The 18,811-nt window shown below is 44.3% G+C and overlaps 2 protein-coding genes across 4 annotated transcripts; one reads left to right on the top strand and one right to left on the bottom strand.

Annotated features, from left to right (window-relative positions):
* The first annotated feature begins 1,682 nt into the window (after positions 1-1,682).
* On the top strand, positions 1,683-9,617 carry LOC117774442 (putative monooxygenase p33MONOX). Of its 2 annotated transcripts, none has more exons than XM_034606873.1 (9): positions 1,683-1,855; positions 3,061-3,206; positions 3,361-3,399; positions 3,868-4,043; positions 4,180-4,294; positions 4,759-4,886; positions 5,287-5,390; positions 5,524-5,693; positions 6,827-9,617. In XM_034606873.1, exons 3-9 carry the CDS (start codon positions 3,375-3,377, stop codon positions 7,036-7,038), a joined length of 930 nt encoding a protein of 309 aa, XP_034462764.1. In that variant the 5' UTR covers positions 1,683-1,855; positions 3,061-3,206; positions 3,361-3,374; the 3' UTR covers positions 7,039-9,617. The 2 variants fall into 2 exon arrangements, with proteins under 2 accessions (XP_034462764.1, XP_034462762.1); XM_034606871.1 differs by having other exon boundaries at positions 1,684-1,855; positions 6,824-9,617.
* A 1,711-nt stretch (positions 9,618-11,328) lies between these two features.
* Positions 11,329-15,992, bottom strand: LOC117774316 (rho GTPase-activating protein 24-like). Of its 2 annotated transcripts, none has more exons than XM_034606648.1 (9): positions 15,881-15,992; positions 14,788-14,901; positions 14,406-14,613; positions 14,174-14,306; positions 13,925-13,998; positions 13,718-13,839; positions 13,424-13,622; positions 11,928-12,881; positions 11,329-11,776 (listed from the first exon to the last, which is right to left on the bottom strand). In XM_034606648.1, exons 1-9 carry the CDS (start codon positions 15,930-15,932, stop codon positions 11,536-11,538), a joined length of 2,097 nt encoding a protein of 698 aa, XP_034462539.1. In that variant the 5' UTR covers positions 15,933-15,992; the 3' UTR covers positions 11,329-11,535. The 2 variants fall into 2 exon arrangements, with proteins under 2 accessions (XP_034462539.1, XP_034462540.1); XM_034606649.1 differs by having other exon boundaries at positions 11,928-12,878.
* Between the last annotated feature and the right edge of the window lie 2,819 nt (positions 15,993-18,811).

The following is an 18,811-nucleotide window of genomic DNA, read 5'->3' as shown; positions in this document are numbered from 1 at the left end:
CGGTCCGGTAGGCGGTTCTGGTCACCTGCTCCTGCGGGGCCACGTTCACGGTCCGGTAGGAGGTGGTAGACACCTGCTCCTGCGGGGCCACGTTCACGGTCCGGTAGGAGGTGGTAGACACCTGCTCCTGCGGGGCCACGTTCACGGTCCGGTAGGAGGTGCTGGTCGTCTTCTGGCTGGTCCGGAGAGACATGGTGGTCGATGGGAGGATCAGACCCGACGCGACGGGAGAATAACACCAGCAGCAGGAAGTTTCTCCGGAAGTTTAAATGGAGGTATTCCTCCTCCACAGGTTCCCCGGGATGAGTCGCAGTTTCAGCGGAGAGGTGAGGTGAACCGCCCCGGGCTTCACTTCCTCCTCTGGCGGGCAAACGGGAGAAGAAAGTCCGGTTAGAAGAGTCCGGTTAGAGGAGTACGTCCATTGAAAGTTCAGCCTGAACTGCGGAGGGAGGTGTCTGCTACTCGGTTTGCATATCAGGCACAGCTCCGGTGAGGAGGTGGAGGCTGGAGGGAGGGACCGGAGCTGAGGGAGGAGGACCCGGGACTGAGGGAGGAGGACCCGGGGCTGAGGGAGGAGGACCCGGGGCTGAGGGAGGAGGACCCGGGGCTGAGGGAGGAGGACCCGGGGCTGAGGGAGGAGGACCAGGGGCTGAGGGAGGAGGACCAGGGGCTGAGGGAGGAGGACCAGGGGCTGAGGGAGGAGGAGGACCCGGGGCTGAGAGAGGAGGACCCGGGACTGAGGGAGGAGGACCAGGGGCTGAGGGAGGAGGACCCGGGGCTGAGAGAGGAGGACCCGGGACTGAGGGAGGAGGACCCGGGGCTGAGGGAGGAGGACCCGGGGCTGAGAGAGGTAGATTTTATTTGTTGCAGTGCTTTCTCTTATTTAAACTTATATTGAAGTACATTTTAAAATGTTTTTGTATTTACTTTTATTATTTTATCATAAGTAGATGTATTCAAACTATATATATATATATATATATATATATATATATAGAGTAAAATAGATGAACAAATAGACACTGGTGATAGAGTTATAATAACTAGTCTATGTGATAAATGTAAGGCAAAGGATCCAAAGAATATTTTATTTTGTTTTAAATACTTATGGAAACCAAAAGTATGTTTTTTATAATGATAATAATTTAAACATTATAAGAATATAGGCTTTTTTTTAATGTATATATTATGTTATAGTTTATAATAAGAAAGGAATTATTTTAATATTAGTGCAGGATGTTTATTTTGCACTTATTTAATATTTAATATTGTATATTGTATATTGTATATTGTATATTTAATATGTAATATGTAATATGTAATATTTTGCATTTTACATTTTATATTGTATACTTTACATTTTATATTTTATACTTTATACTTTATACTTTATACTTTATATTGCATATTGCATATTGTATACTGTATACTGTATACTTTATACTTTATATTGCATATTGCATATTGTATACTGTATACTTTATACTTTATATTGCATATTGCATATTGTATACTGTATACTTTATACTTTATACTTTATACTTTACATTTTATATTTTATACTTTATACTTTATACTTTATATTGCATATTGCATATTGTAAACTGTATACTTTATATTTTATATTTATATCGTGTTTTGGGCCTTTAACACAGTTTCCCGTTTCAGCTCAACTCTCGCGATACTTGTCGGGAGCAGCGTCGTAGTCTCGTCCCTGAACGAAGACCCGTCCCTGAAGAACCGGATCGTGATGGCGGCTCCTCGGCGGCTCCGTCCTGCTTCTCGTCCCGGTCCAGCGGAGGTCGGATGGTCGCCCGCGTCCCAGTGCTCCCTGTGAAGACGCCATCCCTCTAGGGTGAGAGAAACTACCGCTAGAGCACCGGGACTGCTCAGTGCTGGTGCCCGCCGTTAGTCGCCATCTCGGCGGCATCACGTCGTCCTTCAGCCCCGGACTGACCCGCTCTCTCTGCGGCCTCCAGACCCCATTGACCCGGCACACGATTTAACAACGCGACGCTTCCCCGTCGACGCTCGGAACTGCTAACACGCGATTTTAGCCATTTGGCGAATTGTCCGCGTTCCCTCTTGAATTCGGGATGACACGTTTCAACGGGCAGATGTTGTTTCAGTTAAAACAATAAGGTTTTAAAATGGCTGATCAGCGTTTCCCTCCTGAACACGTTTATCCTAATGGCGTCGCCGACAATAACGTCCCTCATCGACCTTATTGTGAAAAAAAACCTTAAAATGCCCAATATTTGAATGAGGTTCGGCTCGTGCGGGTCTGTGGCCTCGGTCCTGGTCAGTGTCAGCACCAACAGTTCAGTTACCTGGTTTTATTAAGACTCTGTGATGCAGTAAATTATTAATCACATAATATATCTCAGTTAAACAATATATTGGTTAAGTGGAAGTCTCAGTTTATTTAATTAACCAATGCTACACAATCACATATTTCAATGTATCCATTCATTACTGTTCAGGGATGCTGGTGGTATTTCTACATATCTGTGTGTACATGTGCACTTCACATTATCTTGTGAGTCATTTATTCAGAAGGTTTAATGATGTATACACGTTTTTACACATATTCCGAATTGAATTGCCTGTATATCGACTGTGTGAATCCTGTTCTCCGCCTCAGACAGTGGAAGTTAAACCTCTGGTGTGTGTGTGTGTGAGTGATGCTGCAGCCGCTGGTCTCTTGTAATCTGCCTCTGGAGTAATCCTGCAGAGCCTCCGCTGGTTAAAACACCACATAATCTGCTTTATCTGTGGAAATGGATCAAAAATACAAACCGATATTGTAACATATTTTTTAACCAATGTGTTTATTTTTATTTTATTCTTTTAACATCAACTATAGAAGATATCTACTCAAAAAATGTCAAGTGCGTACGATCAATTGAAATTTTAAATTACATTTCTTTATTTATACAATTCACATTTTAAACATCTTGTCACTGGATATTCTCCAAACTCTGTATAACGAGGGTCTGCCTCAAAGTTGAATAGGTGACATGTCTCATGTTTGACCTTTGACCTCTTGTGTCTCCACAGTTGCTTCCCTGGCCTTGCTGCTCACCCACAATGCATTGCCAGAGGCTTCTGTGTGTCTCCAACACTCCGCTGTAACGTTGCCAACACTCCATCTTTAGCAGTTTGCAGTTTCGTAGCAGAAAGGTAAAGGAGCCTGATCACCATCCGTCTTATTTAGGTCTGTGTTTGCATCTTGTGTTTGCATCTTGTGTTCACTGCGGCTGTGGGAGGAAAGATGGACGTTCATTATCCGACCTGTTTGTAGATTTAACTGTTTGAAATCTTTTCCTCCAGGTCCTGTCCTGGTTGGACCTGTTCATTGTCTTTCTGAAAGCATGTCTGGCTCAGGGGATTTACCAGGTGAGTGTTTCCTGGAGCTGCAGCTGCGTGTGAGGCGTTCAGGGGACTTGTGTAAATTATAGATACAGAAAGAAAAACTTTGGGTTAGACTCTGACGTTCAAACCTGTGTGAGTCTCAGTTTGCACATCGGCTGTAACTTTCAGCATTTGTGACAAATTAGAATGATAATCTGCCTTGTTCCTTCACTTCAGTAATAATATATATTTAAACAATATCAATTCATCCTTGATTGTCGTCTTTTCTTTGCACTTGTTAGCAAACGTAAAGATCTCCACAACTGTATAGTTTGATATGCAACTTAAACAACTTGTATATATCCTTGTATATCCTGTTTCTATTCTCTGGTATCTCGTCAAATGTGTTTTTCCAAATGTATTTAAATAAGAAACTAATTTCTCTCTGAACTGAAAACTCTGATCCAGGATTATTTGCTGTTGTTAAGTTGTCATCACTGTTTGTGTCCACAGCCATTGAGGGTTCCGGGATGGGCGGGATGAGGCTTCCCATCGGGATGACCCGACGGGCCCTCAGCTACGATGACAACCTGGAGGCCCCCATGTCCACGCCCCCCAATGACATCAGTATCAACAACCTGTGGAGACGACCCATCATCCCGGAGAGGAAGTTCTCACAGCTGGCTGAGGTGAGACAGGCCACATGAACACACACGATGAGGATGGTGATGACACACACACACACACACACACACACACACACACACACACACACACACACACACGATGATGGTGATGATGATGACGTTTCTGTGTTTCCAACAGGAGGATGAGAGCGGTGCAGTGAGTCAGCCTACGTTGCCGGACAGCGCCCTCACCAGGTCACCGGGCGTAGTGAAAACCAAGGCCTCTTCCGTCATCATGCATTCCCTCATCACCAGTATGTTAAGTTAATAATTACAGTTATATACAGAGAAGCTTGTACTATTTGACCCAGTTCCTTTTGGCTGAGAACGAACTACCATGTATTCTATCAGGGCTCCAACACTGAGAGGAGATATGAGCTTGTAAGACTTAAGGTTGACTGCAGTTGTTTTTCTTAAATCAGACAAACCCAGTGTGTGGAGAAAGCCCTGTCAGTCATATCAGCTACATCATTACTGAAAATGTCCTGTAAATATGATCTTTAAAAAACCCTAAAATAAGGTTAAATTAATAATTTTTATTTACTTATTTTGGAAATGGGAAAAGCTGAGAGATACCTTCTGCAGTTACGAGTTGTGTAACAAGATCCTGTAGATGTTTGTCACCTTTTTGTTCAGAATGTCCAGCTGGTTTTAATGTTGGATTTTTGTCACTTATTATCGTTATTGATTTTAAATATTCTCTCTCTGTCTGTCTCAGAGCAGACCCAGGATAGTGTGTACAGGTTTGAGCAGAGGGCGGGCCTCACCGACAGCAGCTACACGCCCCACAAGGGCCTCACCGCGGAGGAGACGAGGCTCCACCACCGCATGCCCGAATCCCTCCAGGTGAACAAATAAACCTAATAAACCTGATCACACAGACGTCACCACATATATACACACTGCAACCAAGATGAAGCTGATACTTGATATTTATGAGTGTTCAGGCAGAAAAAACATTCCTGCAGAAAACTCCTTGAAGTCTAATTTAAGTTGGAAGACACAAAAGACAATAAAACTCTGTTCAGCTGTTTATTTTTTCTAAGAAACAGATTATTCATGTTATCTTTAGATTTACTGACGGTAGTAATATGTCTTAATGTATCTGCAGGACATCTTGAGATATGTCACCTCGATTCAAATGAATTTCGTTAAAGCCCGGGTCCATCAAGATGAAATTTACCACCATGATTTTACTGATCCTCCTCAAACACTAAAACTGAAGATTCCTTTTGTTGCTCTTTAGAAACTACAGATCCAGAGTATGGAGGCAAGAGAAGAGCGGCCAAACTCCTCGGCCCAGTCCACTCCATCCAACACGCCTCACAACTCCCCAAAACGTGAACGCAGGTACAAACAGACATTTTCACTCTCCTGTTTTCCTTTATCCCGTTGGAGTCTGTTCCATCCTGACCTAAAAACAACTGGACATCGTTAACTGGGTCAACTTTACACACTGTTTGTTTATTGTGTTTTTTCGTAGGAGCTGGTTTGGGAGTTCGGGGTCAGAGGTCAGTATGAGCTCCTCCAACAGCAGCATGGACATGGGAGGAGAAACGGGCGTAGGCACGGTGGAGAAGTGGAGCGTGTTCACGACTCGTCCCTTCATCCACAAGTCGACCTCTGACCTGGGATCAGATTCGTCACCTGCAGGTAAACTTCACAGCGAGACACAACTTCCTGTTTGTCTCCGGCCTCTGAAGAAGAACAGTCCAGTTAAAGCTCAAATAAACACAGACTCCCTCCTGTTTGTTCGACCATAAACAGACACTCACGGGGGGGGGGTGTTGTTCAGGATTTGGGTTAATAGTTGAACAAATGACCTTCAGACCGACAGTAAACACTGAATAACATCTAGAGCTGATGGTCTGTGAAGCTCTTTGCTTTTGCAGCAGAGTTTCTCAGCATGTCAGTGATTTAAAGTCAGATCCAGATCCATGAAGATGAGAAACTCAGTCTAGATTTTCACATGTTGGACGATTCCGTCGGTTTGGAAACTGAGAAACTCTTTTCCCAGGATGACTTTAGGTAAGTGATTGAAGAGACGTGACAGAAGTTTGTTTTGGGTTTAGTTTTACGAGCGAAGGAGAAAAGGTTTGTAGACTTTTGAACAAACTAATTTGACTTCTGTAAATAACAAAATTGTGATTTTTATCTTTTATTATTCACATTGCTGCATGAATAGCAAAAAATATTAACATTTATATCCGAAGCAGTGAAGCGACGGAGCACCTTCCCTTGTGATGTTCAGATACTGTCAGTTATCAGCTTTAATAGTTTATGTTGATGTATTAGCAGCAATTTCTTATTCTAACTAGAACACACAGACATAAAACAGATATTTAGTTTGAGGAATTAAAATATACATTTTTTGAACAGGTATTATTATTGGCTCTGAGACTCTGCTGCCATTGATTATTGCCACTATCATAAAATACATTCAGAATAAACTTCAAAGGGATAGTTCATCCCAAAATGGCACGAGGTGCATTTAGGGACCGTCGGAAATGCTAACGTCGGCTAGCTTAGCCTGCGTTCCTCCTCCGTGGTGATAAAATAACCGCGGGTGTCCTTTGGGTCGCTGTGCACACTGAATGTTTAAGTGACAGAACGTTGTGTCAGTGTGTTGAACATAATAAAACACATTCACATGATCTTCTACCAACAATCTCCTGTTTCCCTGATAAACCCAAACACACCACAGAAACATAACAAATACAGAAAGCTGATGTATCTTTGCCAAAAGATTTGAGAATCTGGTTTCTCCTCTTCTCGTCTCCCAGCAGGCTTTGCTCTGCAGGCGTACCGTGGCGCCCAGAAGCCGACCCCCATGGAGGTGATGAAGTCCCAGGCCACGCGGATGACCGACGGCACCGACCCTCAGAAGGTGGCTCCTCCCAAGATGGAGATCCCCACGGTGGAAGGTCGTCGGCAGGGAGCGCGACCTCACAAGCTCAAACCCAGAGACATGAACGTCCTGACGCCCTCTGGCTTCTGAGTCTGTGGAAGCCGCTTAAGGTCCCATGAAATAAAAAACCCACCGTGTTGTTACCAGGTATCTCTGAACCCACAGTCACACCATCCACCATCTTACTACGACTACAGCAACACTGCTCGTTTTAATAGTTTTATACATCGTTCCTGTTAGCATGACACAGCGTATTCACCACGGTAAAGATCTGGGAACGCAGTGACGTCGCTAAAGAGATGTTACGAAACCATTGTGACCGCTGGAGTCTTGAATACGGTACACGTTGCTTCCCTTTTGTAAATAATTTCTAAATTAGTGACATAAACTCGCATAAAAGTTGCGAGAAAAGTAAAAGAAGTAATTTCCCGGGAAAAGAAAATTGCACTTTCACCTTGGTGACACTAATATACTTTAAAGATGTGGCATCAGATCAATACATTTGTGTGCTGGTCGATACCAGAGCATCACAGTGGTCTTTTATACATTAAAGACTATCTCATGGGACCTTTAGCAGCAGCACCAGACAAACACGGAGCTGTCCAACATCTTCACAGCTTTCCCATCCGCGCTGTTTTGACGTAGTTACTGTGCTGCTTAGCTGTAAAATCAAACATTTCTCTTACTCGTCACTCTTCTAACTGTTACATGTGTCTGCTGCATGTTGACGTCAACTGAAAATACTGAACCGAACCCCCCCCCCGAGTCCAAACGACACGGAGGGATACTGTCGGATTTATTCCCTGAGAAAAAGTCGAGCTGAGGTTGAAGATGATTCTCTGTAAAACGCACTTTATTCCCACTCGGCCCGACTCAAACCTGCTCTCCTGTTACTCTGCAAACCAACATGTTGCTGTTGGTTTAACATCTGATCCCAAAAACCTCTCGTTCCTGTTCTCAAAGGGTTCATCTCACTAAGCAGAGAGGAGACCAGAAGCAAAACCAATTCCTTCAGTGTAGATTCATAGTTGAAAAGAACAAAAAAATACAGAAAAAAAAAATCGTTTGACTCAGGTAATTTGGCAGGTTGCTGCTCACTGAAACGTTTCCACTGATTTGTTTTGTGTTACAGTTCATCTCTAATAATGTTTTAATGTATAGATTTTTTTTTTTTTTTTTACCTGCCACTGAACTTACTTTTAGTTTTTCGGGATCAGAAGGAGAAAAAAGTTCCCACCTGGTGTGTGAATTTGTAAAAGTCAAGTTGACGAGCTGCTTCCTTAAATAATGCAAATGAAGAAGAGGGTTTGAAGTAGAGTCCAACCGACATGGGGGAGAAAAAGATTTCAGAGGTAACGGTCGATATATTTATTTTTTTTAAATTGGCTCATTTGGATGTTCATCAAACTCGTATGACAAAGAAATGTTACCGAGGCTTGATGTTTTATAGCTTGACCATAATTTCTAAATAATTGAACAATTATTATAAATAACTATGAAAAAAAAAAACTGAAATACAACAAAATGCACTTATTTTCTGCATTTAAAAATAACTCTGTAAAATAACACAAACGCAGATACCGATGTGTCGGTAAAAGGCTCATCTCCTTTGATTTCTATCGCCCAACCATTAAATCGGTTGGACTCTACTTCAAAGCCAACAGCAGCCGGCTCAGTCACGTCTGCCTCTGTTTTCTACCTGCAAATATGAAGGATTTCTGTTTTTGATGATTTGATTTGTGCTGTGTGCACTGACTGAAGAGAGAGAGAGAGAGAGCCGCTGTGCACGCCGGCTGTTTCTGCAGTGAGCTTTTACTCTAATTTCATTTTTTTTACTCAGAAGAAGGCGAAAGAGCTTCACACACAAACTCTCCTGCTTTAGTTTTTTTGATTTTAAAGGTGAATTCAGTCGCCACAGTTCACAGGAAACACTGAAGAAGAAAAAATCCCACCTCGCAAAAACAAAAGAAGCCGAAATATATGATTTAATTTATAAACCACTGCATTGTTCAGTGATTGCTCCGGCTACCGAGATGTGGGATGTTTCTACAGTGCCAGCTTTGCAGCTAGTTATTGATTTTTATATGCAAGGTCACTGTCAGATGGTTTATTTGAGGGTTCGTAGAGTTTGCAGTGAGTTGAGGTTCACTCTGATAATGAAAACGCAGGCGGGTAGTTGTTGTTATTGCACTTTCAATTATCATGTGGAAGCAGTCTATTTTCTGGTAGTAGAGTCTGTCCGTGTGTAACGTGACCCAGCAGTGGAAGAGTTTGTGTTTTAATGGAGTGAACGTGTCACCACCTGTTCCCTTTTTCACGTGAACTAAACTAAAGCTGGACACAAAACAAAACAAGCTCTCGACCCAGCGACTGTAAATAAGAATATGACTGTTTCTCCTCGGTTACATGTTTTATAGCTTGTGTTCACAAGTGATTTATTTGTGTGTAAGTGACGCTGTTCCCTTTAAATCTGTCCCTGACTGAAGCGACACCTCTAAATTTCCTCTGTACGATGACGTCGCACAAAGAGATTAAATCTCTGTTTATCTGTTCAGAATTTCTTCCAGTTACTGTTTGAGACATTTTACTTGATTTATACAGTTTGTATTTGGTTTATTTCCCTTTTGCCAAAACAGTTTGGAAATTGAAAATAAATGTCAGTCTCATCACATTTGTGGTTTGATAAATGTGTGATTTTTTTTTTTTTTTTTTTTTTTTTTTTTTTTCACTGCACCATCACCGCTGTGTTCCTCAGAGTTTGACAAAGCAAATCAGTTCTAGTTGAACCATTTCTATCGTATGAATATTTCCCAATCATCTGCAGGAATTTGGTTCAGCCTCTAGAGGGCAACAGTTTGACATCCAGTACCATCAGGTCTTATATATATTTATATATACATTAATAAATATATAAATATAAGTTGTAGCTTGTGACTCTGATCTCATTGGTAGGAAAAGTTTATGCATTACATCAGAACATGACTTATTTCTTCTTCTTCTTCTTCTTTGACGGCAGCTGGCATCCCAAGCGTTGCATTACTGCCCCCTTCAGTTTTCACTATTACATCATCAGACCCACTGTACGACATCATCAGACACATTATATGACATCATATACCTTCATAGTGATGATGATGACATCATATAACATGATGACATCACAATGAAGTGTCTATAGTCCTCTTCGTTGCAGAGATGCCCAGAACAATATTTTTTAAACTATGCATGAAGTATTTTTCTGACTTCATGATGGTAATGATCATGTGATTGGGAATAATCTTGTAAAAAATGTGCGATTTAGATTATAATAATAAAATTGTATTCTTGAATCCTTCAGTGATACCAAGTGAAGAGATGATCTGTAGCTTTAAAACCAACCAGGCTCAAATACACTGAAAACATTTACTGATCTTTTTCTGTGTGGAAAACACTTTCTCTTGTATTTTATTGAAAGTTGTCGTCATGCACAGTGAACAGATGATTGACAGGATCGTTGTACACGTTGAGTCTTTGTGACGTCTGTTGCTCACAAACTGTTTCAGAAGGACCTCCTGCACTGCAGGTTTCTGGAAAAACAAAACATTTAATGTAGCATCCAGTCAATATCTTATTATTATTATTATTATTATTATTATCATAGCAAAAGAAGCCTGTGGGAAATCATCCAGAAATCTTTAAATACCAACTCATTTGATGTTTGATCTCATCGACCTCTCTGGAAGATCCCAGTTTTCTCTAGTTCTCCCTCTTCAGACTACACTACTTCACTATGAGTTCGCTGCCCCTCATATCTTTTAGAACTGGGTCCGCAACCCTTTTTGTCAGAAATGAATTCATTGTTTTTTCACCATAGTTCTGAGATTCATCTTGTCCTTTCTTCTTGAAATGCTCTGGACACTGAGACAGTAAACATCAGATGTTTGATTGTGTTTTAGCCGAGAAAACAGGACACGCTCGTTGTCTGAGAACCTTGGAGACAATTCTGAGTGTGAGCAGAAAACAGGGAGTGAGGGAGGAAGTGGACCGACTCGGATCTCGACCTCTGGACCGAACCCTCTGCTTCTGACATGCATTCCAGTCAGATCTCTCCAGGTAGTGATCCCCTCTGTCAACAGGTACGATAAAGTGTTGTAGTGTGGGCTGTAGCAGCCCTGACATCCTGACGGTCTTATAGACTGGTCTCACTTTCAGTTTCCACCAGTTGTTCAGGAATGAATTCAGTTGGAATAATGTGGTTTCTCATCTCAAAGGCTCATGTTGAAGAATTTCTCCCCTCAGGTCCTTGAAAGACGCAGTTTGCATAAAGAATTTTGAGAATTTGCAGAGTTCAACAGTTTCTGCACTCAACTAATCCATCAGCCTGCAAGTGGAGAAATCCAGACAAGGAAGACAACGTCTCAAACTGCCGTCTCATTTCTTCAGACTGTCTCATGGATCACAGCTTGTATTACTGTTTTCCTTCAGGATTTGAAGCCTTAATGTTCAACGTGAAGTTGGATCTTCTGCCGACATCATCTTCTTCTCTCCCTTCCTGTCTATCTTCCTCTGACTATTCCAAACATGTGAAATCATTTCTCTCTTTTCTTTTTAGAGACTCCCCCCTCCTCTTCCTTCCTCTCCTCCTCCTCTTCTTCGGCTCTCTCCATACATCTGGAAGAACTGCTCCATCTCTCTCTGCATTGTGTTGTTTCGTCGGTCTGCGTCGGCCTTGGCTCGCTCCACGTTGCGTATCTTGATCTCGGTGACGCTTTGGCTTCGCTTCTGCTGCTGCAGACTGACCCGGAGTACCGCCACCTGCCGCTCAAGGACGTCATTACAGCGCGCCAACCTGCAGCACACACAACATGTCACTGACACTGGGTTCTAAGCAAACATGGCTAACATACCGCACTTTTAAAATAAGGCTGGAGTCAGTTTGTATGATGTGCATTCAATCTGTTTGGTGCAAATAAGTAAAGACTGTAAACGAACTGTCTCACCTCTGTATCCTGGCCTGGTACTCGGCCTTCTGCTGGGCCATCTGCTGCTGCAGCTTGCCCAGGGCCGAGTGAGCCTCCCAGGGCTGCGGTGGATCTACAGGCCCCTGGACGTATGGAGGACCGGAGGGGAGGAACACCTCAGAGCTGCCTGTGCTGATGAGGCTGACACTGAGTGCAGAGGCTGGGGAGTTAAGATGGTGGACGCTCTCATCATCATTGTCGTCATTATCTTCATCATTGTTATTGTTGATGTCTTCATGATCACCATGATCACTGTTTTCCTCTTCTGCTGCCTGATTTGGTGATAAGCTCTCAGGTTTCTTTGGTGAAATGTCGGTGTTAACAGCCTCCACAGCGCCGGTGCTCTCGTCCAATGGCAGAACTTCGCAGGAGGAGCATGACGAGGAGTCCCTTCTCTGCCCAGCTTCCTCTGGCTCTTCCTTCTCTTCACAAGTTCCAACAGCGTCTCCTGGATCATTTGTTTCTAAATGTTCACCAGTGACGTCCTCCAGCCTTTGGTGTGAAGACACTCTGTCCAGGTTGTCGTAGGCAGAGGTGGTGCTGTCCTCCTGCGCCTCACTGCTCCCCCCACTCGCTGCATCTTGCACTGCACCTTCTCTGTCTGCAGCACCAGAGCTCCAGAAATCTGCCTCTGCTGGACCGGGCCACGGCTTTGTCCAGTCCACCAGCACCAGTCTGGGCTTGGAGCTGTCTGGCAGAGGGGCTTGTAGTTGGAGGCTGGTTGCAGAAGCTTGTACATTTGAGGAGAATGATCCTTCACCAGCATGATCCTGGTGATATACGGGTCTGTCCGGTTGATGCTGTGGGGGCTGACTGGAGGAGGGCAGGGGGTAGAAGCAGTTCTCTGGGTGGGAGGAGGTGTAGCGATGGCCGAGGAGTCTCTTCTGGGCCCAGGACGAGTCTGGGTGGGCGGCAGCACCATAGATACAGCTACTGGAAGGAAGATGAGATTTCTACTATTACAAGACTTGTAGGTGAAACTTTAACAAATGCAAGTATTTAATCTTTGCCTATCAAAATATAAAGTTAATATGGTGTCAGTAGCACAGTCAAGCCTACACATCCTGTCCTAAATTCTTCTGTTTACCCCCTCTATACTCGTTTCATTAAGTCCTGGTTAAACCTCTCCCATCTCTCACTTCTCCAGGTGCTGTCTGGAGCTTACAGGGCTCAGAGATTTCAAGATGATAAACTCTTTATTGTCATTTAAAGTAGTGTTTAAAATGAGCATGGGTGGATGTGGTAAGATGTTGAATGTAGGCAGAGAAGGTGGTGGGTGAGAAAGATCTGTGACAGATGTATAGATGGACAGGAAGGATTGTGGATTCGTCCCAGGTGACGTACTAACCTTGACTTCATGTAATATAGATCTAACATATCCAGTTGGACAAAGGCGTAGAATTGGAGTAGTCATAAACCTACATATGATCATATTAAATTAGCATCTGATAAAATGGCTCTACTCTGTGTTGTACCTGTGGTTCTGTGCGTCGCTGGTGGACTGTCCTGCAATGAGAGGCATGGACAGCTGGCGAAGACGAGGGTGCCTCAGAGCACTGGGCGATGCATGCGAACCTTCAGGTGTATACGAGGAAAGGGGGGGGGACACTTTGGCAAACAGAGACTCGTGCTCTCTGATGAGCTCCAACATCAGCACTTGGACTAACGCTGCACCTGGAACACAGAGATAAAGACCTGAGAACCATGGTCCTGGACGACCCTTTGTGTGATATGCTACATCAGTGCTGGGGGTCAGCTGATCTCTCTACCTCCCATGATGCTTTGTGGGTCTTCAGCTTTGCCTCGGAGGATGTTTGGCCCAAACACTGTGGCTAAGTTTTGGTCGCTCATCTTGTTGCTGCCAGAGAAACTCTGCACTTCATTCAGAAACCTGCACACAAACATTTACACCTGCGTTTATATCCACTTTTTCCTTCAGTTATTTTCTAACTAAACAAACAGGGAGGGCGACTCACTGGCAGATGAAGTTGAGCAGGTTAAAGTTTGCAACTGGCAAATCGTGAAGAAGACTCCGCAGCTCCCCCAAACCCTGAGTGAGGATGAAGAGGTGGAGAATAAGAGAAAGAACAAGATGAAAAGACTTCAGGGTCCAGTTCACTTGTACATCCCTGCAGCGAAGTAAGAAGTAAAACCACTAGAGGTCATTACAGAATTCTTTCAGGAGCACAACTAACCGACATGTTGACGGCCTCCTGAGCTGTTACCTGTGTGTGGTCACTCTTCAGCGTCTGTCCACATAACAGAAAGTCCTGGTAGCAGCCGTAAGGAACCAGAGGCTCCGGCAGCTGCCTGAGGTAGAGCTTCAGCAGAGACGCCACCGTGTGGACGTCTGTGCTACTGCAGACCAAACACACAGAGCTGAGCAGACTCATTTCACTAAACCCCTTTAAAGAACTCACGATCTGAAAACAGCTCAGACAGAAAGAGGGACTGTACCTGTCGAGCGACGGTCTCTCCCCGGCATCGAACGCCTCCTGCAGCTCTTTCACCAGACTGGCCTGTCCTGGCTGGCGAAACAAGCCCACCTCCTGCAGGCCTCGCTCCCGGATGAAGTTCACACACTGCTCCACCACCAGAGGAACCAAACGCAGCCCATAGCGTCGCTCATAGAGCACCGTCTCCTCCAGGCGCTGACCGAAGACCCCTATCAGGAAAGACCAACAAGATCCACTTCATCCACTGGAGATAAAACCTTAACACAGCAGAACGACACAGGCCTCTGCTGCCGTCTTTTTAAATCATCAGATATTGGCTCTGATACAGAAATGCATTATGATATTCCTTTGTAAGAATTGTATAAGTTGAAAGACGTGTGTACCTGTGAAAGGGATCCAGACTCCCTTGTTGAGGCTCTTCAGCCACTCGTCACCCTGACCTGCACTGTTGGACAAGAAGAAGTACGAACCTGGACTGGCCAACACGTCTCTGTTACCTGCACACACACACACACACACACACACACACACACACACACACACACACACACACACACACACACACACACACACACACGGACACACATGTTCAGGGGGGGTCGTCAAGTTATTATGACGGAAGATTCAATGCTGTCATCTCTGGCTGTCACAGTGAAATAATGGGCATCATGCAAGAACCATAAAAAAGGTGGTGATGACAGATTCTTCACAGAGGAAAAGAGGTCAAAGCCTTTAAATTCTCTTATGTACATGTTTGTTTGCAGGAATATCGATGTTAACAGTAGCCGCCACCTTTGTCTCCTCCTGTAGATTTAAGTGATGAGTGGGACCAGGAGGAAAACGGAGGAAGACGCTGAACCTGATTAAATGGTTTTTGGAGCGAGGCCATAAATGTTGGATCCTAGATTTGCAGCCGGCGGTGCATTTACATTGGAGGCAGAATTAGTGCAGGATGAGTCATCAAACATTTGAAACCGAATGTAAAGACAGAGATTTAGATTTTTACAAGTTCTATAATCTTTACTATGCATGTGATGAGATACATGAAGTAACATGGGGACACAACTTTAAGAATTACAGTGATTCTGGATGCAAAAATAATATTCTGATTATCGCATCATCATCACCATCATCATCATCATGGGTTTTTAGTTTCTTCATGGGCATAGTTTGGAAAAAGCAAGTTCACACACACACACACACACTTTACTCTCTTCTCGCCCATGTCCCATCATGCTTCACTTTCTGTCCTCGTCAAAGTCATACATCAAACACACGTGATTGTATGAAACACACACACACACACACACACACGGTCACCTCAGACAGTCTCCTAAAGAACCTGAGTCAGCGTTTATCTAATGTCACTAAAGGGCAACACACAGGACTGGAGGGATTAGCAACCACTATGTTGATGGTTAGTATGTCTGTGTGTGTCTGTGTGTGTCTGTGTGTGTCTGTGTGTGTGTGTCTCACCTTTGCGGCCGGTACTGTCATGTTTCCAGGACTTGAAGCAGCTGAGTCCCATGCTGCAGCGACTCCTGCTCCAGCAGTTGCTACAGTAAAGCTTGTAGATGCTCAGTGAAAATTAAATGCAACGACATGAACGTTTTTCGTAGAATTTTGAAAGTTCAGAGAGAGAGTCACTGTGTTTCCATAAAAACTGCATCACTTCAGATTATTTATGATCTTTTTTGAACTTGTAGGCTGAAAGTTGGGAAACTTTTAAATTTGTTTACACCCTGGTAGATGTAGTAGTCGTTCTTGGGGACCAACCGTCCTAAGAGACATTCCTGGTAGAAATTGCAGGTTCCTTGATGTTAGATTCAGGTGAATAGTGTCTTTTTGGTGCAGGGACTTGCAGACAGGCCACTGGGGGGGGGTTCAACCCCTTAATTCTTGGTGGATATTGTCTGATAAAGACCTTGAAACTGAGGTTCTGGTGGATGTAGTGCTTTTAAACCAGATTCCAGTTGGATAAGTGGTCTTATCTTTTCTATGGATCATAGATGTGAAAGGATATTTAACCCGTAAAGAGAGGCTCTAGATTCATACAGTTTCCAATGGATAGTGAGAATTCAACATCTAGTCCCGTGTAGGAAATTCAGCCAAACAAGAATTCATTTAATAGATGATTTTCAAAAGGTTTCGGAAGACTTTCCTTCGAGAGGAATTCCTGATGGACGATTTAACCTTAACTTGAGTTACCTGGAGGTTAAAGGAGACGAGTTCCAGAAGGATATTAAACTTTTAAAAGAAGATCCATGTGGATATCAAACCTGGCATGTTATTTTAGTTTGGTTATCCAAAACTCAAGTTGGACAAAAAGCCTTGAAGAGAGAATCGTGGCAGATACAGAGAAGCTGCAGCAGATTCACTATCGTATAAAAAGCGGCTCCTCCTCGATGTGTTTCTGAAAGAGAGGTTTCCTGTGGATGGACGAGTATCGAATGCGAACCCAGCGTTAAAGAGAAGTTCCCAGTGGATAAGAAGGGACCTTGACGAAGGATTCTTGTTGGATCGGCCTTTACAACAAGTTCCAGCTGAGTATTGACGAAAGCAAAATCCCAGGATGTCGCAACCTCACCCCAATCATCAAGCAGACTCCTCCTCTCGCACTACTCCTGAAATCATTTCGCCGGCTCCCCTCAGAAATCTCCATTTGCAGGTTCAGTCGATTTATTTCCTGGACGAAGACGACATTGTCCAGCCTCCTCTTCACAGAGCCGCTGAAAACACAACTGACCCACTGGTTTCTGACTGGTTTCCAGACAAAAAGCTCAAAACCTGTGAGAAAACAATCACAACCTGCATTTTAACAGGAATTTAAAACTCATCTGTCCTTTTGCTGCTTTCATGAGGACAGACTACAGGACTCCAGGTTCGTCTTACTGTGCTTTGTCTCTCACTGTGGTATTTCATGACTGTCTTAGACACATGATCTGCACTAGTTCATCTATTTCCCTCTTCTTACGTTGGACGTTCTCCCGGCAGCTGATAACAAGTGAAACCATCCTGAAGAAACCTTTTACTCTTCTTCTAATCTCGTTTCTTTGATCCCCCTCCGGGCCGGTGAGTCCCACCGGTCCATGGTCCATGAGAAACGAGACGATCTTAGTATTCCCTCCTCTATCCTCCCACCCTCCTCCTCCTCCTCGTCCTCCTCCTCCTCGTCTCCCTCTCTATGTCCTTTGCTTTATGAGCTCTTCGGCTGGACGTCCTGCTCCATGTCCACAACACACTCTACATGTCTGAGTGTCGCCGTCTTTGCCGTCCTCCGCCTCCTTCTTCCTTTTCTATTTGTCTCCCCTGATGTCCATCTCTTTGTCCCCGTCCAGCATGTCCTTCTCTCTCAGTCCCACTATCCTCACCCTCTCTCTTCCACTCTCTTATTCTCCCTCTCTCTCTCTTTCTCTCCATTTCCCAGCAGAGTGTGTGCCCCTTGTTGCCCCCCTCCCCATTTACCTCATCAATAACCGTGTGTGGGAGTGTGTGAGTCTCTGAGTGTGTGTGTGTCTGTGTGTGAGTGAGTGAGTAAGTGTGTGTGTGTGTGTGTGTGTGTGTGTGTGTGTGTGTGTCAGGCTGTGCATTAGGAAAATTGGTTCTCTGCGACGCAGCGCTGTTTTACCAAAGTAATCACCACTGATGGTGAGAGAGAGAGAGAGAGAGAGCGGGAGAGAGCGGGAGAGAGAGAGACAGAGCGACAGAGCGGGAGAGAGAGAGAGAGAGAGAGAGAGAGAGAGAGAGAGAGAGAGAGAGAGAGAGAGAGAGAGAGAGAGAGAGAGAGGATCTGGCTCAAATTCTGCTGCTACTGAAGTATGTTCCACACACACACACACACACACACACACACACACACACACACACACACACACACACACACTGTCACCATGATTCAAGTGGACATAAAAGTGAGAGAGGCCGGTCAGCCCAGTCAACTTTTGAACTCAATTAAAGTATGAGAAACCTCTCTCTCTCTCTCTCTCTTTATCGTTCTCTCTACCTCTCTGTCCCTCTCTCTCTCACTCTCTCTCTGTCTCTCTCTCTCTCTCTCTCTCTCTCTCTCTCTCTCTCTCTCTTTATCGTTCTCTCTACCTCTCTGTCCCTCTCTCTCTCTCTCTCTCTCTCTCTCTCTCTCTCTCTCCCGCTCTGTCTCTCTCTCTCTCTCTCTCTCTCCCGCTCTGTCTCTCTCTCTCGCTCTGTCTCTCTCTCTCTCTCTCTCTCTCTCCCGCTCTGTCGCTCTCTCTCTCTCTCTCTCTCCCTCTCTCTCTCTCTCTCCCGCTCTGTCTCTCTCTCTCCCGCTCTGTCTCTCTCTCTCTCTCTCTCTCTCTCTCTCTCCCGCTCTGTCGCTCTCTCTCTCTGTCTCTCTCTCTCTCTCTCTCTCTCTCTCTCTCTCTCTCTCTCTCT

This window comes from Hippoglossus hippoglossus, chromosome 14 (genome assembly GCF_009819705.1).
Source record: "Hippoglossus hippoglossus isolate fHipHip1 chromosome 14, fHipHip1.pri, whole genome shotgun sequence".
In the NCBI taxonomy this organism is placed as follows: Eukaryota; Metazoa; Chordata; class Actinopteri; order Pleuronectiformes; family Pleuronectidae; genus Hippoglossus; species Hippoglossus hippoglossus.
This window is presented reverse-complemented; position numbering and strand designations above follow the sequence as displayed.